Raw genomic sequence first — 19,482 nt, 5'->3', positions numbered from 1 at the left:
CCATCAAATTTCTTAGATCGCTTTCAGAAATTGCCACCTTTTCAAGCTTTTAATATTAAAGATTTCAAAATTCACTCTCCAAGTCGATATACTGGCTCAAGTAAACATTTTCACTTATCTTACTGTACATATTATAGACATCACTACTTTAACTATAAACCTATTGGTCAATTATTAAATATACCAATAAAATTGGAGGCTTTCAATAGAAGCAGGGGTCTAAACAGCTACTTAGTATTTATATATATGTATATATATATAATTTTAAAAAAATTGTATTTTTTAACAAATCACAAAAATTGATTTTTTTGTGTGTGCAGGTAAATCCATAGGAGAGAAAAGTGAAGAGCTAACACATCAGGAGGTATATTATTTCAGCATGTTTTAACTTAGTATTTTAAATGATACTGAATACAAACATCCAAATGGCTTAGCTCTATATTAAAGTGTGGAAACATACCCTTCTAGTATCGTGAAGCCTTTTAGGTGCCATTATGGTGACTTTTCTTTCTTTACATGAATGCCTTTATGGGTGACCTTTAAAGAATAGTTAATGATAACTGAATACAAAGAACTGAGGAATTTTACTTTGTGCTCTTTGGCCAAGATCCCAGAAATCCACATGACCTACCACACTGGAGGCCAAGGGAAAAGAATTTGGCTTTTTGATTGCATAAATCCATTAATTTAGTCAAATTTCTAGCAAAAAAATGGAGCATTATTTAGATCTTAAATAATATAACCACCTAGATTTCTCACTCACTCAACTATATTGGGTGTCTACTATGTGCCAGTTGCTGGGGTGACGATTAAGACCACTGACAAGGTCTTTTTTTTTTTAGCTGAGCTTGTAGCTCAGCAACAGTTCAGCTCGGGCTGGGACTTGAACTGCTGTTCCTCAGAGTTCGCACTCTTGAGCGAGCTCTTAACAAACTGAGCCACTTGGCCAGCCCACAAGGTCTCTTTTCAAGAAGTATGACAGGCATAACATAATTGCATATAAAAATTTTTACTCCAGTTGTGAAGGAGTGCTATGCCCATTTCGATCTGTCCTCAATCTGTGAGTGACTGCAATGTCATGTTGCTGGCTGGGGTACGGTCAGAAGAGGGAGTTATGTAATACGCAATGAGAACCTGTAATGGAACATTAAGTCAAAGAGAACATCTGGGAAGAACTTGAGGTGTCTCTAACTTTCTAGGAACTAAAACCAACAAACAAAAAACAGTACAGTGAGCAAGGAGAATAGGTTGAAATGAAGCTGTAGAGGTAAGCAGAAACAGACTGAAGAGCCTTTTAAGCCCTAAGGGTGAGGAAGGGGAGCACTTTACTCCAAAAGGTTCAACAGATCACACAGAGCTTCCAAGGTCATATTCGAATTTTGGATTTAGGAGTCAGAAAAGAATTAGTGATCAATAATTAGTTCAGCTCCTTCACTGAGATTAAATTTGGACCATAGGCAATACAGTAAATTAGTTTCTGGAAGTGGCTTAGAGAATTCTTTTCAGACAAAAGATAAAGTTTTAGGTTGTTTTGTTTTAAAAGTTGAGTACATAAATAACATTCATTTATTGAGCACCACCTACGTACAATGTAATACATTTCAACATCAGCTATTTCCCTCTGAAATCCAAGTTCTTTCGAAACTGACAGGGAAAAGACAAGGGTGTCTACAGAGCAGAACATAGACGTGATTGATAAAGGTACTGTCTTAGAGCATAAACATAGGTTTTTGGGAGCCTTTAGCAACTTTCCAGGAATACCTTCACTGCCCTCACCACTTTGATAACTAATAAATTTCAATATAGTTTCAAAGGAAGTCTTTAAGCCTATTCTTCCCTACCATTTTCAACCCCAGACTATAACTCCATGTAATGAGGTGTAACATTATAATAAATGGAATGTGGATGAATATAGAGTGTCCCAAATAAGATAATGGATATAAAGATCCAATTAATATAAAATCTATCTTTTATTTAAAATGAGGGAAATTCTGAAATACCACGAAGTCAAACCCTGAGAATAAGCTGACCAATTAAAACTGCTTTACAATGGAATTTAAGTAACTGCTCTGTAATAAAAAGCAAAGAGTACTTATAAATAACTGAAGGTGTCCACATTGTTACTCTAAACTAAAAAAATCATGTTTTAAAAAATACCATATTGAAAAATCAGTCACTATGAACCAACACCTTAATATTAAAAAAATAATATCGGGGAAACTAGGTAAAGAGTACATGGGACATTTCTGTATTATCATTGCAATTTCCCGTGAATCCAGAATTATTTTTAAAGTTTTTTAAAAAAAAGCATATCTGGGGTGTATAAACAGAGACCAAATACACTGGCCTGAAAGATTACTTATTTTGGTTAATGTAGAATTTGGTGGTGAAATAAGAGAAAAAAGTTAAAATAATGAAATCTAGAGTCAAGTTTTATAACAGAAGTAATGTAAAATCATGGAAAAAGAATTTAAAGCATCACGTTCAAATACTGGCTCTACCACCCACTAGCTGGGTGACCTTGGGCACATCACTTAACCTCTCAAGGATACTGTGAAAATCAAATGATATATGAAAGTAAAGTTTGTAAACTGTAAAGCCTTGTGCAAATGCTAGCTATTATTAATTCAAATTTCCCAGCCTTAGTTCCTTTTTGTAAAGGACTGTCTTCATTTTATATCATATATTTTTTTCAATGGAACAGGAACGCATTTTAAAAATGGTATTCAAACAAACAAATACAGCAACTCAGTTTATTACATGCAGATTATTCTGCATTGTTGCTAACAGTTCACTGGTCCAAAATTACTAAAATACTTAAAAAACTATACATTATGTAAACAAAACATAAATAAGACAGCATAGTTCTTTGTACATATAGTTTAGTACAGGTTGTTAGGGATTTAGGAATATGTACAATTTTACACCATGGACTGCATTTTCACAATGCATAAATATATATATATATATTTTTTTACAGAAACAAAAATAAGGTATCACTAATGACACAGAACACAATATTGAAGATACGCGCTGCCAATAGTCCAAATTCAAGAAGAAACATGTCAATGCAAGTGTGCAAAAGGCTAGAGTTTACTCCCAACTAGTCAACCTTGACTTTGTTCAATTTATGTGATACAGACAGGTAAATCCTGTCTACTTTAAACAACCTCTAAAAACATATTCATACCAATTTCAAAGTGAAATGGAACATATTTTTCCCTCCCCAAGAAAATAAAGCCTTGTTGTAAGCTAATGAAAAGATACATTAAGACACACACACACACACACACACACACACACACACACACACAAACTATGTATAGTATGTTTTCAACAGTATAATAAACAGTTAAAATTTTATGGGAGTTAAAACAATGCCCCATTATTTAAAAACTGGCTCGTTTAGTCTAAATTCAAGATGCAGCTGTGTCAGGCTTCTCTAAGCCAGATGATTGAAAAGCAGGGAAAACAGAGGCAGGATTTCGACTGGCAGATACAACAATTTGAGAGAGAGATGAAGACAGTGAAGAAACCTTAGATGCTGGAGTATTTATGGTATTCAAAATGGCTCCTTCTGGACTAACCAACAATTTTTTGACGGATGTGTCCAAATGAAATACTGAAGTGCTACTCGGCAGTGGAGGATTACTAGAGCAAATGGCAGAAACCAAAGATGTCTTAGCTAAAAGAGTAGCTGGAGGAGACTTAATTACTGAAGTCAATGACACTGTTGGTACAGGAGGTGGAACAGAAACGTTAGTAGTTGTGTTTACGATTTGTGGTGTTGTATGCACTGCAGGTAGAGAATTTGCATTCCCAAGAGAGTTTACAATTTTTGTAGAGGTTCTTAGAGATTGTTTTACAGGTTGTCCACTTAAAGAATTATCTGATGCTAGTGTGATATTCTGGGCAGTATTATCCACTGATGTAGGTTGAATGCCTTGGCCACTGTTAAAAACTAAGGGAGGTCCATATTTTGGATTAGAAGATATAAGGAGAACATGGCTGCCAGCTCCAAGACCTTGTGGTGGAACAATAAACCGGGTTCCATTAATCATGATTTGAGTACCAGGTGCCAGGGGTGTACTGGTGTTGATGACAATTTTTTGCTGAATACAAGGTTCACTGAACTGACCCCCCACCACACTAGTTACATGTGATGGTGCTGTAGCAGTGTGAATGGCAGAGCCACCTGGAGTGGAACTGTAACTGGAAGTTGGTTTTACTAAAGCAGGGGACATTTGCTGGTTTGGCAGAGAAGCAAAATTGGAAATATTAATTATTTTACCTGGGTTTGGTGAAAGGGATGGCAATTCAGTTTGAGGTTTATTTGTGTTTATATTTGTTGGCACTGTAGCTGAAATCCCTGGTGACTGAAATTGGACAGAAGTCCGAGACTGTCTTTTAGAAAGAGATACAGAGCGTGTGGCTCCTGGTACTGTTGCCACTTGTGGAACTGTGTTGATTATTTTAGGTGATATAGTCACAGGTGTAGGCAAGGCAACAGTAACAGGGATTTGCAAAGCTGATGTTAAACATTTAGGAGACACTGTTGGTTGTGTAGTTGAAATCAGAACGGATGATGCAAGATGTCCTGTTTTCACAGTTGATATAGCCACAGTGTTTCCGAGATTTGACGTGCAAAGTCTATTTGACAAAATAGGCATAATTCTTGAAGAGGTATCATTTCCACTGACTAAAACAGGAGGTTGTGTCCCAACTGAAGCAGAGGTTGAGGTCACTGAAAGAGAACCCAAAGATACATTTGCTCCCGTTACTGAAAACATGTTTACTGCTCTTGCTGCAGAAACCACTGATTCATTAACAGGAGTAATATTTTGACTCACAAAATTTGAGCTTACTGGAATTGAATTACCACTTGTTGACAATGGCAAAACATAGCCCTTGGTACTTTTTTCTTCTCCTTTGGGGGTTACATTTTGCAGTATGTTAATTGATGGTATAGCTGGCACACTGCCTGAAGTGTTTACAATTGCTTGACCTATGTTTAGCCCAATTTTCACATCTTTTATCTGAGACACAGTTGGTGGTGAATTTATTTTTATCGGTGCTCCCACTGTCGATGGAATTAGTACTATCTGGGGTTGTTCCGGCGTCTTAACATATGTTTTATTCAAGGGGGGAGGAAGAGTTTGTTTCAATGGTTCTGCCACAATAGTTGGGGTTGAAGTGCCACTGGGAATTGGAGCATTAATAAAAACTAATTTCTGGGCAGAAACACCGGTAGGTGTTGGTGCAGGTGTCACATTAATTGCAGTTCCACTGCCAGAAGAAAGAACAGATGGAGCAGACACCAGCATAAGTTTCTGAACTGCAGTCCCACTGATCGCATCTCCATTTGTTGCTGCTGTTGCTTCTGATCTTGTAACAGGCTGACTTTTTGTGATATAATCTACTTGTGGCTGTTTAGTTGGAGTATGAATAACATTTGCATTGGTTTGTCCAAGATTTCCTGTTGATAGGCTAATTACGCTTACTGAACTATTTGCTGTTGATGGTAGCAGAGTGCTAGAAGAAACAGAGGACTTTAAGGGAGAAGAGGGCAAGTGTGAAATTTTATCTACTACATGGGCCAAATTACCACTGCTGGAAGGTTGGCCTAATGTGAGTTTGAGATTTTTCCCCAGGGACGGATTAAAGCCAGCTGGAATGGAAAGAGAAGTCGGTGTTTGGCCAAAAGGTGGGAGACTAGATGTAGCAGTTGTTCCAGACACTGGTGAAAAAGAAGAGGATGATGAAGTTGTTGATTTTGGCACCAGAAATGCCTGAAGCTGAGAAGCAAAAGTGAAAACTGAATTTGAAGATAAACTGTTGGGTGAATTTTGATCTGGATTGGTCTGTACTTTTACAACTCCAGTGTTCCCACCTCGTGTCCTAACCAGAATTGACTGTGAATCTCTTATACACACAGTTTTCAGTTCTTGCTTTACTTCAGAAGAATCAGCAGTTTGTTGTGCAAAACAGTTGATGGAACTACCAGGATTTGTAGATCCACTTAGTGTTGATGATAACAGAGGCTGAACTGTTGAGGAAATGGTGGGTGAAGCGATGGGCTGGGGGAATGTGGCTGCTAAAACTGCATTCTTGACTTTTCCTGCCTCATTCTGGCTATTCTTAACAGGTGGTAATAAAGTACTTACGGAACTTACAGGTGGCAAAGGCTGTGGTCTAACATTACTCACATTTGACAAAGGTGTAATCGTCTTGTTGAAAACCGCATTAGGTAGATGGGTAGAAACAGCTACTGCTGAGTTGGCAAGGACTGACGCTAAAGAAGAGTTTATATTTGCTGTCTGCGGGAAAGATAAACAATGTTGTTCTGTACCTTTTTGTTGAAGTGATGGTATTTCTTTTGCAACTGCTCTCCCTTCCTTGTGCTGAATCACAAAATTCTTAGGCAGAATGAGAACCTGCTGCATGATTTTTTCTCCTGTTTTAGGATCCAGCATTGGTTGCATATGAATTTTTACAGAGCTGTTATGAAGATCTATGGGCAACCACTGGCCACAGGGCATTTTGTATACCATCTGTAAAGGACCTTTTGTACTGGTGTGGCAGGTCAATGCTGGCTTTATGGAGCTTGCTTCTGGAGGAGATATAACTGGCTTTTCTATAGCAGAAGCACTTCTACCTGTGGAAAGGGGCAGTTGATTTGTTAAGGTCACTTTGTTCCCAATATTCTTTGCAAGCAAGGCCTGAATAGGTTTGGTCCCTTTCTGAAGAGTAGACACTGGTGTTGAATCCACTGAGGCAAATGACTCTGGCAACAGTGGCTCTGTATGCTTTGAATCATTCAAACAGTCAATCTGCATATCACCTCCTGCATTCTCAACTGTGGTCTCACTTGTGCTTAACTTTGCTTTCTTCCTTGGAGAAAGCTCTTTTGTGCTATCATCCAGATAACTAGTTTGTTTTGACTGTCGCTTAAGTGATTTAGGCAGTGTCTTCAGTACATCTTTAGAAGGCAATTCCTTTTTCAACAACTTGCTTCTGGCCATAGGAAAATCTATTTCTGATAATTTCATATCATCTGAAAATTATAAAACAAGCATTTTTTAAAATATAAAACAGCAAGTGAATAGCAATAAGACCAATTATAAAAAAGAAAGTCAATCTTTGAACTGGCAATTTCTGAAGAAATCTTTAGGATGATTCAAAAGCCTCAAGCACCATTGGCAGAAATTAAAGTAAGGTGATCTTTGACATGGTAATCTTGATATCATAAACATTTCCAAGAACAACCTATTATTAATGAGAAAATTATTTTTGGTCAACTTCTGCTAATTCTGCTAAGACTACAAGTGCAAAGGGAAATTTTACCTCTTTAAAGAGGCTTCAAGCTAGCAAGTAGGGTTCAGAATTTAGATTTGGAAAGGAAATCTACTCTAGATCTCTTCCATATAGGGAAACCTTGATATCAAAGAGAGATGGTTCTCCATTCTAATCTATTTTTAGAGCCTCTAAAGGATGAACAATGTCTAGCTTTTTATGGTGTTTAATTATTCCCAACAGTAAAAAAATTATGTGCCTAGTTGGTAGAACAGGGTTGATGGAAGTAACTCTCCAATTTACCAAAGACATGAAAAACAACAGGTTAATTGACTTGTAACCATAAAATTTCATACTAACGTCTTATATAACTAAAGAAAGTTATTTAACTAGACTTACATAATCATATAATTTGATGAATTGAAATGAATTACAGATAATCTAATCCAGCCTTGTTAGAACTGTGTGTCTAATGTCAGGTGTCATTAGGCCATCAACCTTGGTCATTCCTCATAAAAAAATCATCACAGTATTAGGAACTTGCCAAGTTCCATTTAAGGCAAACATCAGAAATAGTGCTTCAAAAACAGTGATAATAAAACGACGACGATGAATCTGTTTCAAAGGAATTGCATATCAAGGATGTGCAGTCTGTAACGAGCAATGACACACCTACAGTTTGGAGTCAGGCATTGGCTCCAGAAACTCCTAGAAATGTAATAGTGACTTCAAACAATCTTTTATAAGGAAATAGTACACCCTCAAAACATATCAGATTTCCCTAATCAATATATTTCATTAACCAGTTTATCCTTTATCTCCACAAAAGAATTAAAACTTCTCTTTGTGCTTTTAGTGTTAATTTAAAGAAGTTTTAATGCCTACCTGAATCAAAGTGATCTTTCTCCAGGATATCCTGAGGTTCTGTTGAGTCTACAGACTTACTGATTTCCACTTTAGGAGATTCTTTTCCAGGATCTCCCTCACCTTCTTCAGTAGTCCATAGTTCTCTAGTAAATTTATCATGATCAGGTTGTCTTCTGAAATCATCATAGTCTTTCTTTAGGCGGCTCCTGAAACAAAATGCCCAACATAACAAACAATACAAATGTATTATTAAACTCTTGGAAGCTAAACTTACTTTTAACATTTTAAACTATATGAGGTCTGACGATTATGCTCACAAACTTGTTGCAATGATGTTGCTAACCTGTTTTTTTTTTTTTTTTTTTTTTTTTTTAGCTGAGCCATCCCGCCACCTGTTGGCAGCTCACGGCTGCTCAGCTCGGGCTGACTCGAACCGCTGTTGCTCAGAGCTCAAACTCTTGAGCGAGCTCTTAACCAACTGAGCCACTCAGCCGGCCCTGTTGCTAACCTGTTTTAATATCAGAGGGTTTATTCCTTATGAATTTGTATCAACTGGACAAACAGTTAACTAACTTACTATTTGGAAGTGCTGAAAAGGCTGCGTGAAAAAGTTAGATGACCTGAACTTTTTGCGAACAATTCATGGCTCTTGCATCATGACAATGCACCAGCTCACACAGCACTGTCTGTGAGGGAGTTTGAAAACTCCCAGTAAATAAATAACTGTATTGGAACACCTTCCATACTTACCTGATCTGGCCCCCAGTGACTTCTTTACCCAACGATAAAGGAAATATTGAAAGAAAGGCATTTTGATGACATCAAATAATATTGCAACAGCTCTGACAGCCATTCCAGAAAAAGAGTTCCCAAATTGCTTTGAAGGGTGGACGAGGTGCTGGCATCGGTGCATAGCTTCCCAAGGGGAGTAGTTTGAAGGTGACTGTAGTGATATTCAGCAATGAGGTATGTAGTACTTTTTCTAGGGTGAGCTCGCAAACTTAATTGTCATAACTTGTATATTAAAATATTTTCAATTAAGTCACTAAAAATGGTGTTCTAATCGCAAGTGTGTCTAAGATGCTTAGTTCAGTCTTGCCAATCATTATTGTTCAAGAAGACAAAACCCAGGGTATAGGCATAAGAAACTGAAAAGATTATAAATATCTGCAATTTCAGAAGAAAGTGTGTGCACATACCACCTATGTGTCTTTCTAAAGGCTGCTGTTAGACCTAGTAAATGAGAGAGGTAATTTTTTTTCTAGGTGCATTGATAAAAATAGATTTTAGACAGTCTTAAAATTACTGATTATAATATAGTTTTAAAAGATCATTTAAAATAGTTAATCAAGAAATTCTAAGAAGTGGGATCTATTACTTTTGACTATTATACAGAGAGTAACAAACAAAAAACTCTACCATTTAATCTGGAGAGTAATTACATCTAAACCTTTGGGTCTCAATAGAAATAACTCTTTATTAAGCATCAGAAAATAAAGCTGAAAAGTGATGTTCCAGAGATCCTTTTCACATACAAACATAATGGAAAATTTCCAAATGATTATATGATGTTTTACAGATCCTTTATTACTCCTTTTGCTTTCCACTGAATTTCTCTATCTACCCCTAGTCTTTATCTTTAGCTTACTATTTTGTTTTTTTTTTAAAAAAACAAAATCCGAATGTACATTCTCCAATTAATTTCTGCTACAAATTCTTATTTGTGCATGATGTTTAAGTCTCACCTCTGTCACTTAGTAAGGCTTTGGGCAAGTACCTTAAACATCATAAGTATCAGTTTACTTATTTGTAGAATGGGGATAATAACAGTACTTCCCTCATAGTGTGTGTGGCACATAAATATTCAACAAATGTTAGTTAATAATTGCTCTCAATTTATTTGTTTTAAATTATTACTCAAGGGTTTTATGGAGAGGAGAGCTCTAAGATACTAGAATGGGTTACCAAAGGATAATTGTAAAATTAATTTCCTTTTAGAAATGTATACATGGGAGTCATGTAATTTCCTCCCTTCTTAGTCGTTTCAGCTAGTGACTGCTTATTTCAGGGAAAATGGAAGCAATCAGACAAGAACTTTCATACCTCATCTGCAACTTAACACCTTCATCTGTCCTCATATTCTCTGTCTGCCTAGTTAAGCTAATCCCTCCACTTAGGCATCCTTTGTCACCTCTTCAAGAATATCACTCTACCAATGTCCCTTCCTTTGCCTGAGTCCATTTCTGCCTCTCTATTAGATAATTTCCACCAGTATACAAACATGTTATTTCTCCCATTAAAACAACAACAACAAAGCACCACCTCTTAAGTCCAACTGTCCTTCTAGTCACTCACCTATGTCTCTGCTTGACTGTATAACAAAACTTCAATTCCTCTCCCCTAATTCTCTTGACCAGACTCTTTTACCAACTTCTCTACCAACACAACTAGCTCATCAAGGTCATCAATAGTCTCCATGTTGCCAAATTCAATAATGAATTCTTCGTCCTCATATTCCTCAATTTTCCATGAGCAGATCTCTTTGACATTTTCTTTACCTGGTTTCAAAGATACCACTCTTTCTATTGGTTTTCTACCTATCATACTGAACAGTCTGCTTCTCAGTCTCTTCTGCTAAGTACTATTCATCTCCACCACCTCTAAATGTTAGAATGCCTCAGGGTTTTCAGTCTATCTATGCTCACATACTAGGTGATTTTTTTCCAGTGTCATATTTTAAATATAATCTGTATCTGGACAATTCCCAACTAAACTTCCTATTCAATAACTAATTAGATGTCTAAAAAGCATATCAAACTTACATGTTGAAATCTAAATTCTTGAACTCCCTTTTCCCTCCCAAACCTGTTACTCCTCCAGTTTCCCCTATCTCAGCTAATGGCAATTCCATTATTCCAGTTGTTTAGGCTAAAAATATTGGGTATCATCTTTTTACTTATTTTTTTTTCTGACACTCCATATCCAATCCTTAAGCAAATTCTATCAATCCTACCTTCAAGATACATCCAAAATCCACAACTCCTTGCCATCTGCACTGCTACTATCCTGGTGCAAGCCAATATCATTTTATTTTTAAAAGATTTTATTGGGGAATTGGGGGAGGGGAACAGACAAGTTGCTGTCCTTTTGTTGTTCAGTCTAGTTGTGGAGGACGTCGCTTCACTGGCCCATGTTGGTATTATAATTGCGCTCTTCCCGGGTGAGGCAGGTCGGCTGCTGGCCTCTGAACGGCCGCTCATGGCGGCTCTTGGCAGCTCACACACAGTAGCTTATGGCAGCTCACTGCAGCAGGGGCTGCAGCCTACGCCGTCAGTGGCGACTCACAGCAGCCCAGCTCCAGGTCGAGCTGTTGTTCACCATCTTAGCTGTAGAGGGCATTGTCACTGGCCCTCATGTGGGATCCGAACCGGGGCCCTGCTGCTCAGAGCTGGTGTCCCAAGCCTACTTTTAATGAACGCGCCACTAGGCCGGCCTTCATTTTTTTTTGGCTTGGATTATTACTATAGTATAACTGATTTCCCTGCTTTGACCTTTGCCTCATAACACTAATCTTAACATAGCAGGCAGAGTGAGTGCTTTAAAACATAAGTCAAGGGCCAGCTGAGTGGTGCGTTGGTTAGGAGTTGGCTTGGGACGCCAACTCTGAGCAGCAGGGCTGTGGTTCGGATCCCACATGAGGGCCAGTGATGCTGTGCCCTCTATAGCTAAGATGGTGAACAACAGCTCGATCTGGAGCTGTGCTGCAGTGACTCGCCGGTGATGGCGTAGGCTGCAGCCCCTGCTGCAGTGGGCTGCCATAAGCTACTGAGAGTGGCCGGCAGCCAGAGTGAGCTGCCAAGAGCCGCCGTGAGCAGCTGTCCAGAGGCCAGTGACCTATCTGCCTCACCCAGGAAGAGCACAATGATATTACCAACATGGGCCAGTGAAGCGACATCATTCACAACTAGACTGAACAACAAAAGGACAGCAACTTGTCTGTTCCCCTCCCCCAATTCCCCAATTAAAAAAAATCTAAAAAAACCCACAAAAAAACATAAGTCAGATCATGTCCTTCCTCTGCTTAAAACACTCCAATGGCTTCTCATCTCAGTCACAGTAAAAACCAAAGTCCCTAAAGACCTGCATGATCTGGTGACTTTTCCCTGTACTTCTCGGACTCTTCATTCTTACCACTTTCCTACTCACTCACTAAGTCTGGTTACTCTTGACTCTTGCCCCTTTGCATTTCCTCTAAATGCCAAACATGCTTCCAATCTTAGGGCTTCTGCATCTTCTTTTCCTTCAGATAACCACATGGTTCTCTCCTTCATTTCCTTTAGGTCTCTGTTCAAACATCAACTCATTAGGGAATATCCTTAACATGCTGGTAAAAGAGCAATCATCATCCCATCCAAACCATACATGAAACCTAAAAAAACCAACCAAACAAACAAACAAAACACTCAACAAAGGAGGAATAGAAGGAAACGGCTTTTAGGTTAGGGTAAATGGGATCAAATATATGGTGATGAAAGGAGAACTGACTCTGGGTGGTAAACAATGTGATACATAGATGATGTACTGTAACTTTATTAACCATTGTCAACCTAATAAACTTTAATTTAAAAAAATTAAAATTAAATTAAAAAAAAACAAAAAGGAAATGGCCTTAAGAAAAGCCACACATGAAAAACCCACAGCAAACGTGTTCAATAGTAAAAGACTGAAAGCTTTTCCTTTACATACAGGAACAAGGCAAGGATGCTTGCTTTTGCTACTTCAATTCAACGTAGTACTGGAAGTTCTAGCCAGAGCAATAAGGCAAGAAAAACAACAAAAGGTATCCAAATAGGAAAGGAAGAAGTTCACAGATAATACGCTATTATATGTAAAAAACCCTAAAGAGTCCACAAAAAAATGTTAGAATAAACAAATTCAGCAACGTAGCAAGATACTAAGTCAACACACAAGAAAACAGTTGCATTTTTATCCACTGACAATGATCAATGTGAACAGAAAACAAAACATCCCATTTATAATAGCATCAAAAAGAATAAAACACTTAGGAATTAATCAAGGATGTGAAAGACTTGTACAATGAAAACTGCAAAACACTGGAGAAAGAATTAAAGAAGACATAAATAAATGGAAACACATCTCATGTTCATGGATTGGAAGGCTTAAATATTTTAAAGATGTCAATAGTACCCAAAGTGATCTATAGATTCAATGCAATCCCTATTAAAATCCCAATGGTGTTTGTTGCAGAAATAGAAAACCCATCCTAAAATTTATATGGAATCTCAAGGGACCCAAATAGCCAACAATCTATAAAAAAAACAAAACAAAACTAAGCCGGAGTACTCATACTTCCTAATTTCAAAACTTGCTACAAAGGCACAGTAATCAAAACAGTGTGGTACTGGTAGAAAGACAGACACATAGACCAATGGAACAGAATAGAGAGTCCTGAAGTAAAAACCCTTTTGTATATGGTAACATAGTTTTTACAAGGGTGCCAAGACCATTCAATGAGGAAAGGACAGTCTTTTCAACAACTGGTGCTGGGAAAGCTGGATAACCACATGCAAAAGAATGAAGTGAGACCCTTACCTAATACTCTGTATGAAAGTTAACTTAAAATGGATCAAAGACCTAAATTAAGAGCTAAAACTATAAAACTCTTAGAAGAAAGCATAGTGCAAAAGCTTCATGACACTGGATTTGGCAGTGATTTCTTGGATGTAACACTAAAGGCACAGGTAACAAAAGAAAAAAGACAAGTTGGACTTCATGAAAATTAAAACATTTTGTGCGTTAAAGGTACTATCAACAAAGTAAAAAGGTAACTCAAGGATGGGAGAAAATATTTACAAATCATATATCCAATAAAGGACTAATAGCCAGAATATATACAGAACTCCTAAAACTCAACAACAAAAAAACCAAAAAGCTGATTCAAAAATTGGCAAAAATCTTGAATAAACATCTCTCCAAGGATATACAAATGGTCAATAAGCACATGAAAAGAGATTCAATATCACTAATTACTAGGAAAATGCAAATCAAAACTATAACAATATACCACCACTTCATACTTGTTAAGATAGCTACTGTAAAAAGAGAATAACAAATAGTGGTGAGAATGTGGAGAAACTGGAAGCCTGTGGGAAATTGGTGGGAATGTAAAATTGTACTGTCACTGTGGAAGTATGGCGGTTCCTCAAAAAATTAAAAATAGAATTACCATATGATCTGGCAATCCCATTTTTGTGTATACCCAAAGAACTGAAAGCAAGGTCTTACGATATCTGTATGCCCATGTTCATACCAGCATTATTCATAATAACTAAATCATGAAAGCCACCCAAGTGTCCACTGACAGATGAATGCATATGCAAAATGTTGTACATGCATACAATGGGATATTATTCTGACTTAAAAAAAAAGTAAATTCTGACATATGCTACAACATGGATGAACCTTGGGAGCATTATGCTAAGTGAAATAAGCCAGTCACAAAAAGACAAATACTGCATATTATATGAGGTACTTAGGGTAGTTAAAATTATAGACAAAATATAGAATGATGGTGGCTTAGGGGGAGGGGAGAATGTGAAGTTATCATTTAATAGGTAGAGAGTTTCACTTTTACGAGATGAAGTGTTCTGGAGATGGATAGAGTAATAGTAACACAATATTATAAATATTTAATACTTCTCAACTGTACATTTAATACTGATTAAGATGGTAATGAATTTGTTTGTGTATTCTACTACAATAATAAAAAAAAAGGAATGTAAGCCACAGAATAGGAGTCTTGTTTAACCAACACTACTTTTTCAGGGCTTAGGAAGTTCCCTGCACACAGGGACACACAAAAAAAAGTATCTGCTGAATTATGAATCAATAGAAAACTATTAAATGATTCCAGCATATTTTCCCATAATCCCAATTTAAGAGTTCTAAAATAAGTAAAATAGATTATAAAGCTTGAATTACCTGTTTCTTTGAAAAGCTTTCAATAACTTTGGTTCCCATGGCAGCAATTCATTTAAAAGACGTATCAATGTACTATGCAATTCTTTTACAGCTTGCCTCCGATGATACCATTTGCCCTAAAAACACAATTTTAAAAGTAAATCTCTTAGATTTTATCTAAAAGTAATTGTCAAGCCTTATTTTCTGAGTAAAAAACAAAGCATCTTTACCCGTCAAATAAGTATCTCTTGTTTAGGTTGCAGAAAGGAGAAAAGTATATCCTGTAATAAATCTTATCTATTTTAAAGATTGTCAATTCTACAGGAGAAATCTAAAATCCATTTAGTCAAGAGACAAAAGTTTTTAAAAAGTTTGTAATTGGGTCAACTGTAAATATTTTAATAAATAATTTACTAAATACAGTATGTAACACATATAAATTCATTAAATATGTAAATGCTATGGCTCACTTCTGTAAAGTTTTTCTAATTTTTCCAAAGAGTGAGGAAAAAAGAGAAAAGTCAGGATTGTTATCATATCGAAAAGCTGTCTTCTTAATAAACTTCCTTGGGAAATTTTACAATTATTTAAAAAATATTTCCAGCAGAGAAAAGCAAACAAATGGTCATCATTTTCAATATTATAATACTACACTAAGAGTTAATAATTACTGACATCATCTCCAGTTGCTAAGTATTATTTGAAGTATTCCATGCATATATACATTATGGGAGGTGGCGGGTACGGAGGGGGGGAGGTCAAGTGAGCACGAGAGCACACACTCTAGCTGTTATGGAAACCCTTCTGAGGTATGTGCATTTTGGTCTCACTAAAATGATGAAACTAAGGCTCATAGAGATTGAATGATAGAGATTAAATCCAGGTCTGTCTGATGCTGAAATCCATGTTCTTAGAACTACATCACTATCTCTTAAAAACTGTATTACATAAATTCAGTATGACATACGCTATAAAACCCTCTTGTAAGAATACGTTTCACTAGTACCCATAAAATTATCCAAATACCATAGGTACAGTAAGTTTATACAAGCTGTATCTCTAGGTAGCCAACTCCCCCGTTCTCCACAATGTTAGTGTACATCTATCAACATCACCATCATCATTGACTGTTATATAACCACGTTGTATTTTTTTTTGGTAACAGCTTTGAGATATAATTCCCATACTATATAGTCCAGTCGTTTTATTTCTTTTATAACAAAAGACACCCAACTGTATGTTATGGATCACATTTAGCATACATAATATTGGACTTTATCCCATACCAACTGTTGAGTCAATTTGTACGTATGTAAAACATTAAGGCAAAAAAATTACCACTCCCTAGAGCAAAATGTATTCTAAATCTGTGTGTAAATTTCCCAATTGTATATATATCTAAAACCTTCAACATTTCAGTTATGGAAATTTTAGTCATTTATAAACCTAAGTGATGAATAGTATCGTTCCTACTCCCCCAAGATTTTGTGCTTTGAATCAACAGAATGTTTATGCACATAAAAGTAAGCAACTATATTTCTACCTTTGAGGGTTTATTTATTTTTTTAATCTTGGGAGGGGAATTCTTTATTAGAAAAGTAGGAAGATGTGGGATTTTATGTGCAAGTGCACAAAATGAATATGGAACCTAGGCTTACTAACTCTGTCTCTTCTTAGTGGCATGACAAATCATAGTATTGTGAAAACATTTTGAGAAAAGCTTGTTTCATATAATATACTAAACTACACAGACATATCTTCCCTGTTGTCAAATGCTTTCTAGAAGAACCCAACTTAACGAGTTATACTTCAAAAGTTTATTTTTTCCCGAAGAAATGTTATGAAATAGTATAAAGTGCTTATTATAACCAATGAAAACAAAACTATTAAACAATAAACAATAAAATTGGGCAAGCAGTAACTTTCATCCAGAGAAAGCTAATTGAGGAATGAGAAAAGACAAATGACAGCCACTGTAAATTCTCTGTGGAATGAGGGAGGGTTTTATTTCAATAAACAATAGAAAATAGGAAGGTGGAGATTTGTTCCTCAACAAGGCATGTTAACATCATTTTTCTACTTCTTAACTACTATTTAGCTCAAAAGTGAAATGGTGAGAGAAGTAAACTTTTCCTAAGCTAAAAGGAGCAAGAAGAGGAAAGGAATGAGGAATGAAGGTGGGGAGAATATCCTTTTTGTGATATAATTAATCGGAAAAGTGTTAAGAGACTAGGAAGTACCAGGCATGCTATACTCCTTTTAACTGAGGGGTTATTTGGGGAAGAATGGCAGATGCAGAGTTAACCTGGGCAGTATGGTTTCTATCTAGATTGGTTGGGTGGTGATGGGGTGGGGAAAGCACGACTAGCAGTATTATGGGACCTTAGGACTAGGTAGATGAGGCACAAAAAGGGGAGACCTGTGTAGCTGGATGTCGTTATTTTAAGACATTTGTCAGCTGTGTTTGTGTCTCTAATAAATTACAATATTAATTTTTGTAGAAAAGAGTTTAAAAAAATTAGGAAGATTTTACTTTTTGTTTTTATTTTGATTATTACATTTTAATTAATCCAATGCCCAGAAAATATATTACTGAACTAGCCAACGTACACAGGGGAAGAGGTCATAAATATTAATCAGAGAATAGATTTCTAATTTTCACATAATTCGGTCCTACCCAATGGACTGTTTGAGAATACCTATGGCCTTCTAAGAAACTTTATATAGTTTTTTGGCCTTCTTTCCTATCTTTATATTGCATACACCCAACTTGGGGTAGTGATGGTATGGTATTTCATTTACATTTGAAATTGCATATTTAATCATCCTGTATTTGGAAAACAAAAAGTCTATTATTTATATAACACAAATTATAGAAAGTACAGACTGATAAAATGTTCTGACTAGAAGATACATATAAAGAATACAATGACCATGACAAAGGGCATCCCTCTATCCTGCCATGGGGTATGGGCAGCCATGGTTTTTAGGTTAATCAAACAGGAGCACAGGTTTTAAAAAGTTCAGAATCACTGCTCTGGGACTGGTATTTGAGGTAAAGTGCTTTAACTACTTGACAGTAAAAGAGAAACTCACAATGTTTGTTTCAGAATTAAAATAATATGTCCCTTTCTACCTAGTGATAGTCTCAGAGTGTCACAGTATACAATGGAACAAATGTAAAGAGAATAAAAATTATGATCTTTTAAAAGTCAGAGATGGTAACAACATACCTTAACTTCAGTCTAACATAAAAATCTACTTAAGAGCAAACAAATATTTCCTGAACTTTAAATCAAGTCATTAACTTAGCTTTTCTGACTGATCAACTTTATTTACATATATGGATAATGGAAAAACTAAGAACAATTATGTTTCTTCTAGGATAAAATTATTAAAGCTAAAAGGGAACTCAGAGGACAGAATTTTATCAAAGGAAACTGGCTAAAGTAACATACAGGGAAGTACTTATAGATAGAAGTAGACTTTAGAATAGAATTCTAGGTCTCCTCAATGCTGAAATCCACTCTCCTTCCACTACACAATGCTCTCTCTCTCTTGGCCTATACAGAAACAATTCTGAAAGAAGAAAGAGACAGTATTTTTTTAAGTACCTATATTTACATGTAGGTATCTTTGTAATGCAAAAATTAGAATCTCAAATTTATCTTAATTTAATTACAACAGTACTTAAAATTACAGTGATCTAAAGTTTAAAAGTGAATTAAAAAATAAGGAAAACATCAAGTACCCCTATTTTCAAACACATGAGAGAATATAGATGCAATAAAAATCAGAAAGGACCTTACAATCTTTATCTGTACTAATTACTAAAGATGGTAGGTAGAAGGATTAGTAAAAGGTCATTTGTGGAACAGTGCTGTAACTGTTTCTCTAATAAAAAATATATTAAATAAGCTTTATGTATATAAATTTAGCTCTGACTTTCTTTATAAACAAGTATGTGAATATGGGGATAAATGAATTGTTTTCAGTATTAAAATTCTCACTATTTCCAGAGATAAAAAATATTTTCTGAACTTAATAATTCAAACATTTACTGAAAGTCACTTTTAAAAACAGAGTAATTTTTTAAAATGAATTTATTATCAAGTTTAACATAACTTAGCATATAAATTTCAAGTATACATCATGGAACCAAAGGCATACAATATGGTTTTAATTTGAAGCTTACCTTTCAATACTTTCTCATCCAATGTCCACAGCAGCTGCAGATTGCCAGGTCCCTTTCCAGGAGATGCCCCAACTGTCAAACAGTGGAGGTTTTATAACCTCATAGGAATTATTACAAAAAGGAGCTGGTCTATGGTCACAAGGTAA

At 36.0% G+C, this 19,482-nt stretch overlaps 1 protein-coding gene across 7 annotated transcripts in view; it reads right to left on the bottom strand.

The window, feature by feature from the left end:
* The window catches only part of BRD10 (bromodomain containing 10), a 109,567-nt gene that overhangs the window by 12,367 nt on the left and 77,718 nt on the right, over window positions 1-19,482 (bottom strand). For 4 of the 7 annotated variants that reach the window (XR_002126475.1, XM_019664736.1, XM_019664737.1 and 1 more), the window contains exons 6-8: window positions 15,163-15,278; window positions 8,179-8,366; window positions 4,292-7,054 (exon numbers count right to left, since the gene is read on the bottom strand). Coding sequence is in view for 6 of the 7 variants with exons in the window: in XM_019664736.1 (XP_019520281.1) it covers window positions 4,292-7,054; window positions 8,179-8,366; window positions 15,163-15,278 (3,067 nt within the window). In the remaining variant the exon portion in view is untranslated. Of the gene's footprint in view, window positions 1-2,739; window positions 7,055-8,178; window positions 8,367-15,162; window positions 15,279-19,482 lie in introns of those variants that run through there. The other 3 variants (XM_019664733.1, XM_019664734.1, XM_019664735.1) reach the window with 1 other exon arrangement.

This window comes from Hipposideros armiger, unplaced genomic scaffold (genome assembly GCF_001890085.2).
Source record: "Hipposideros armiger isolate ML-2016 unplaced genomic scaffold, ASM189008v1 scaffold_429, whole genome shotgun sequence".
Classification (NCBI taxonomy): Eukaryota; Metazoa; Chordata; class Mammalia; order Chiroptera; family Hipposideridae; genus Hipposideros; species Hipposideros armiger.
Note: the sequence above shows the minus strand (reverse complement) of the source record. Positions and strands in the feature narration are given on the sequence as shown.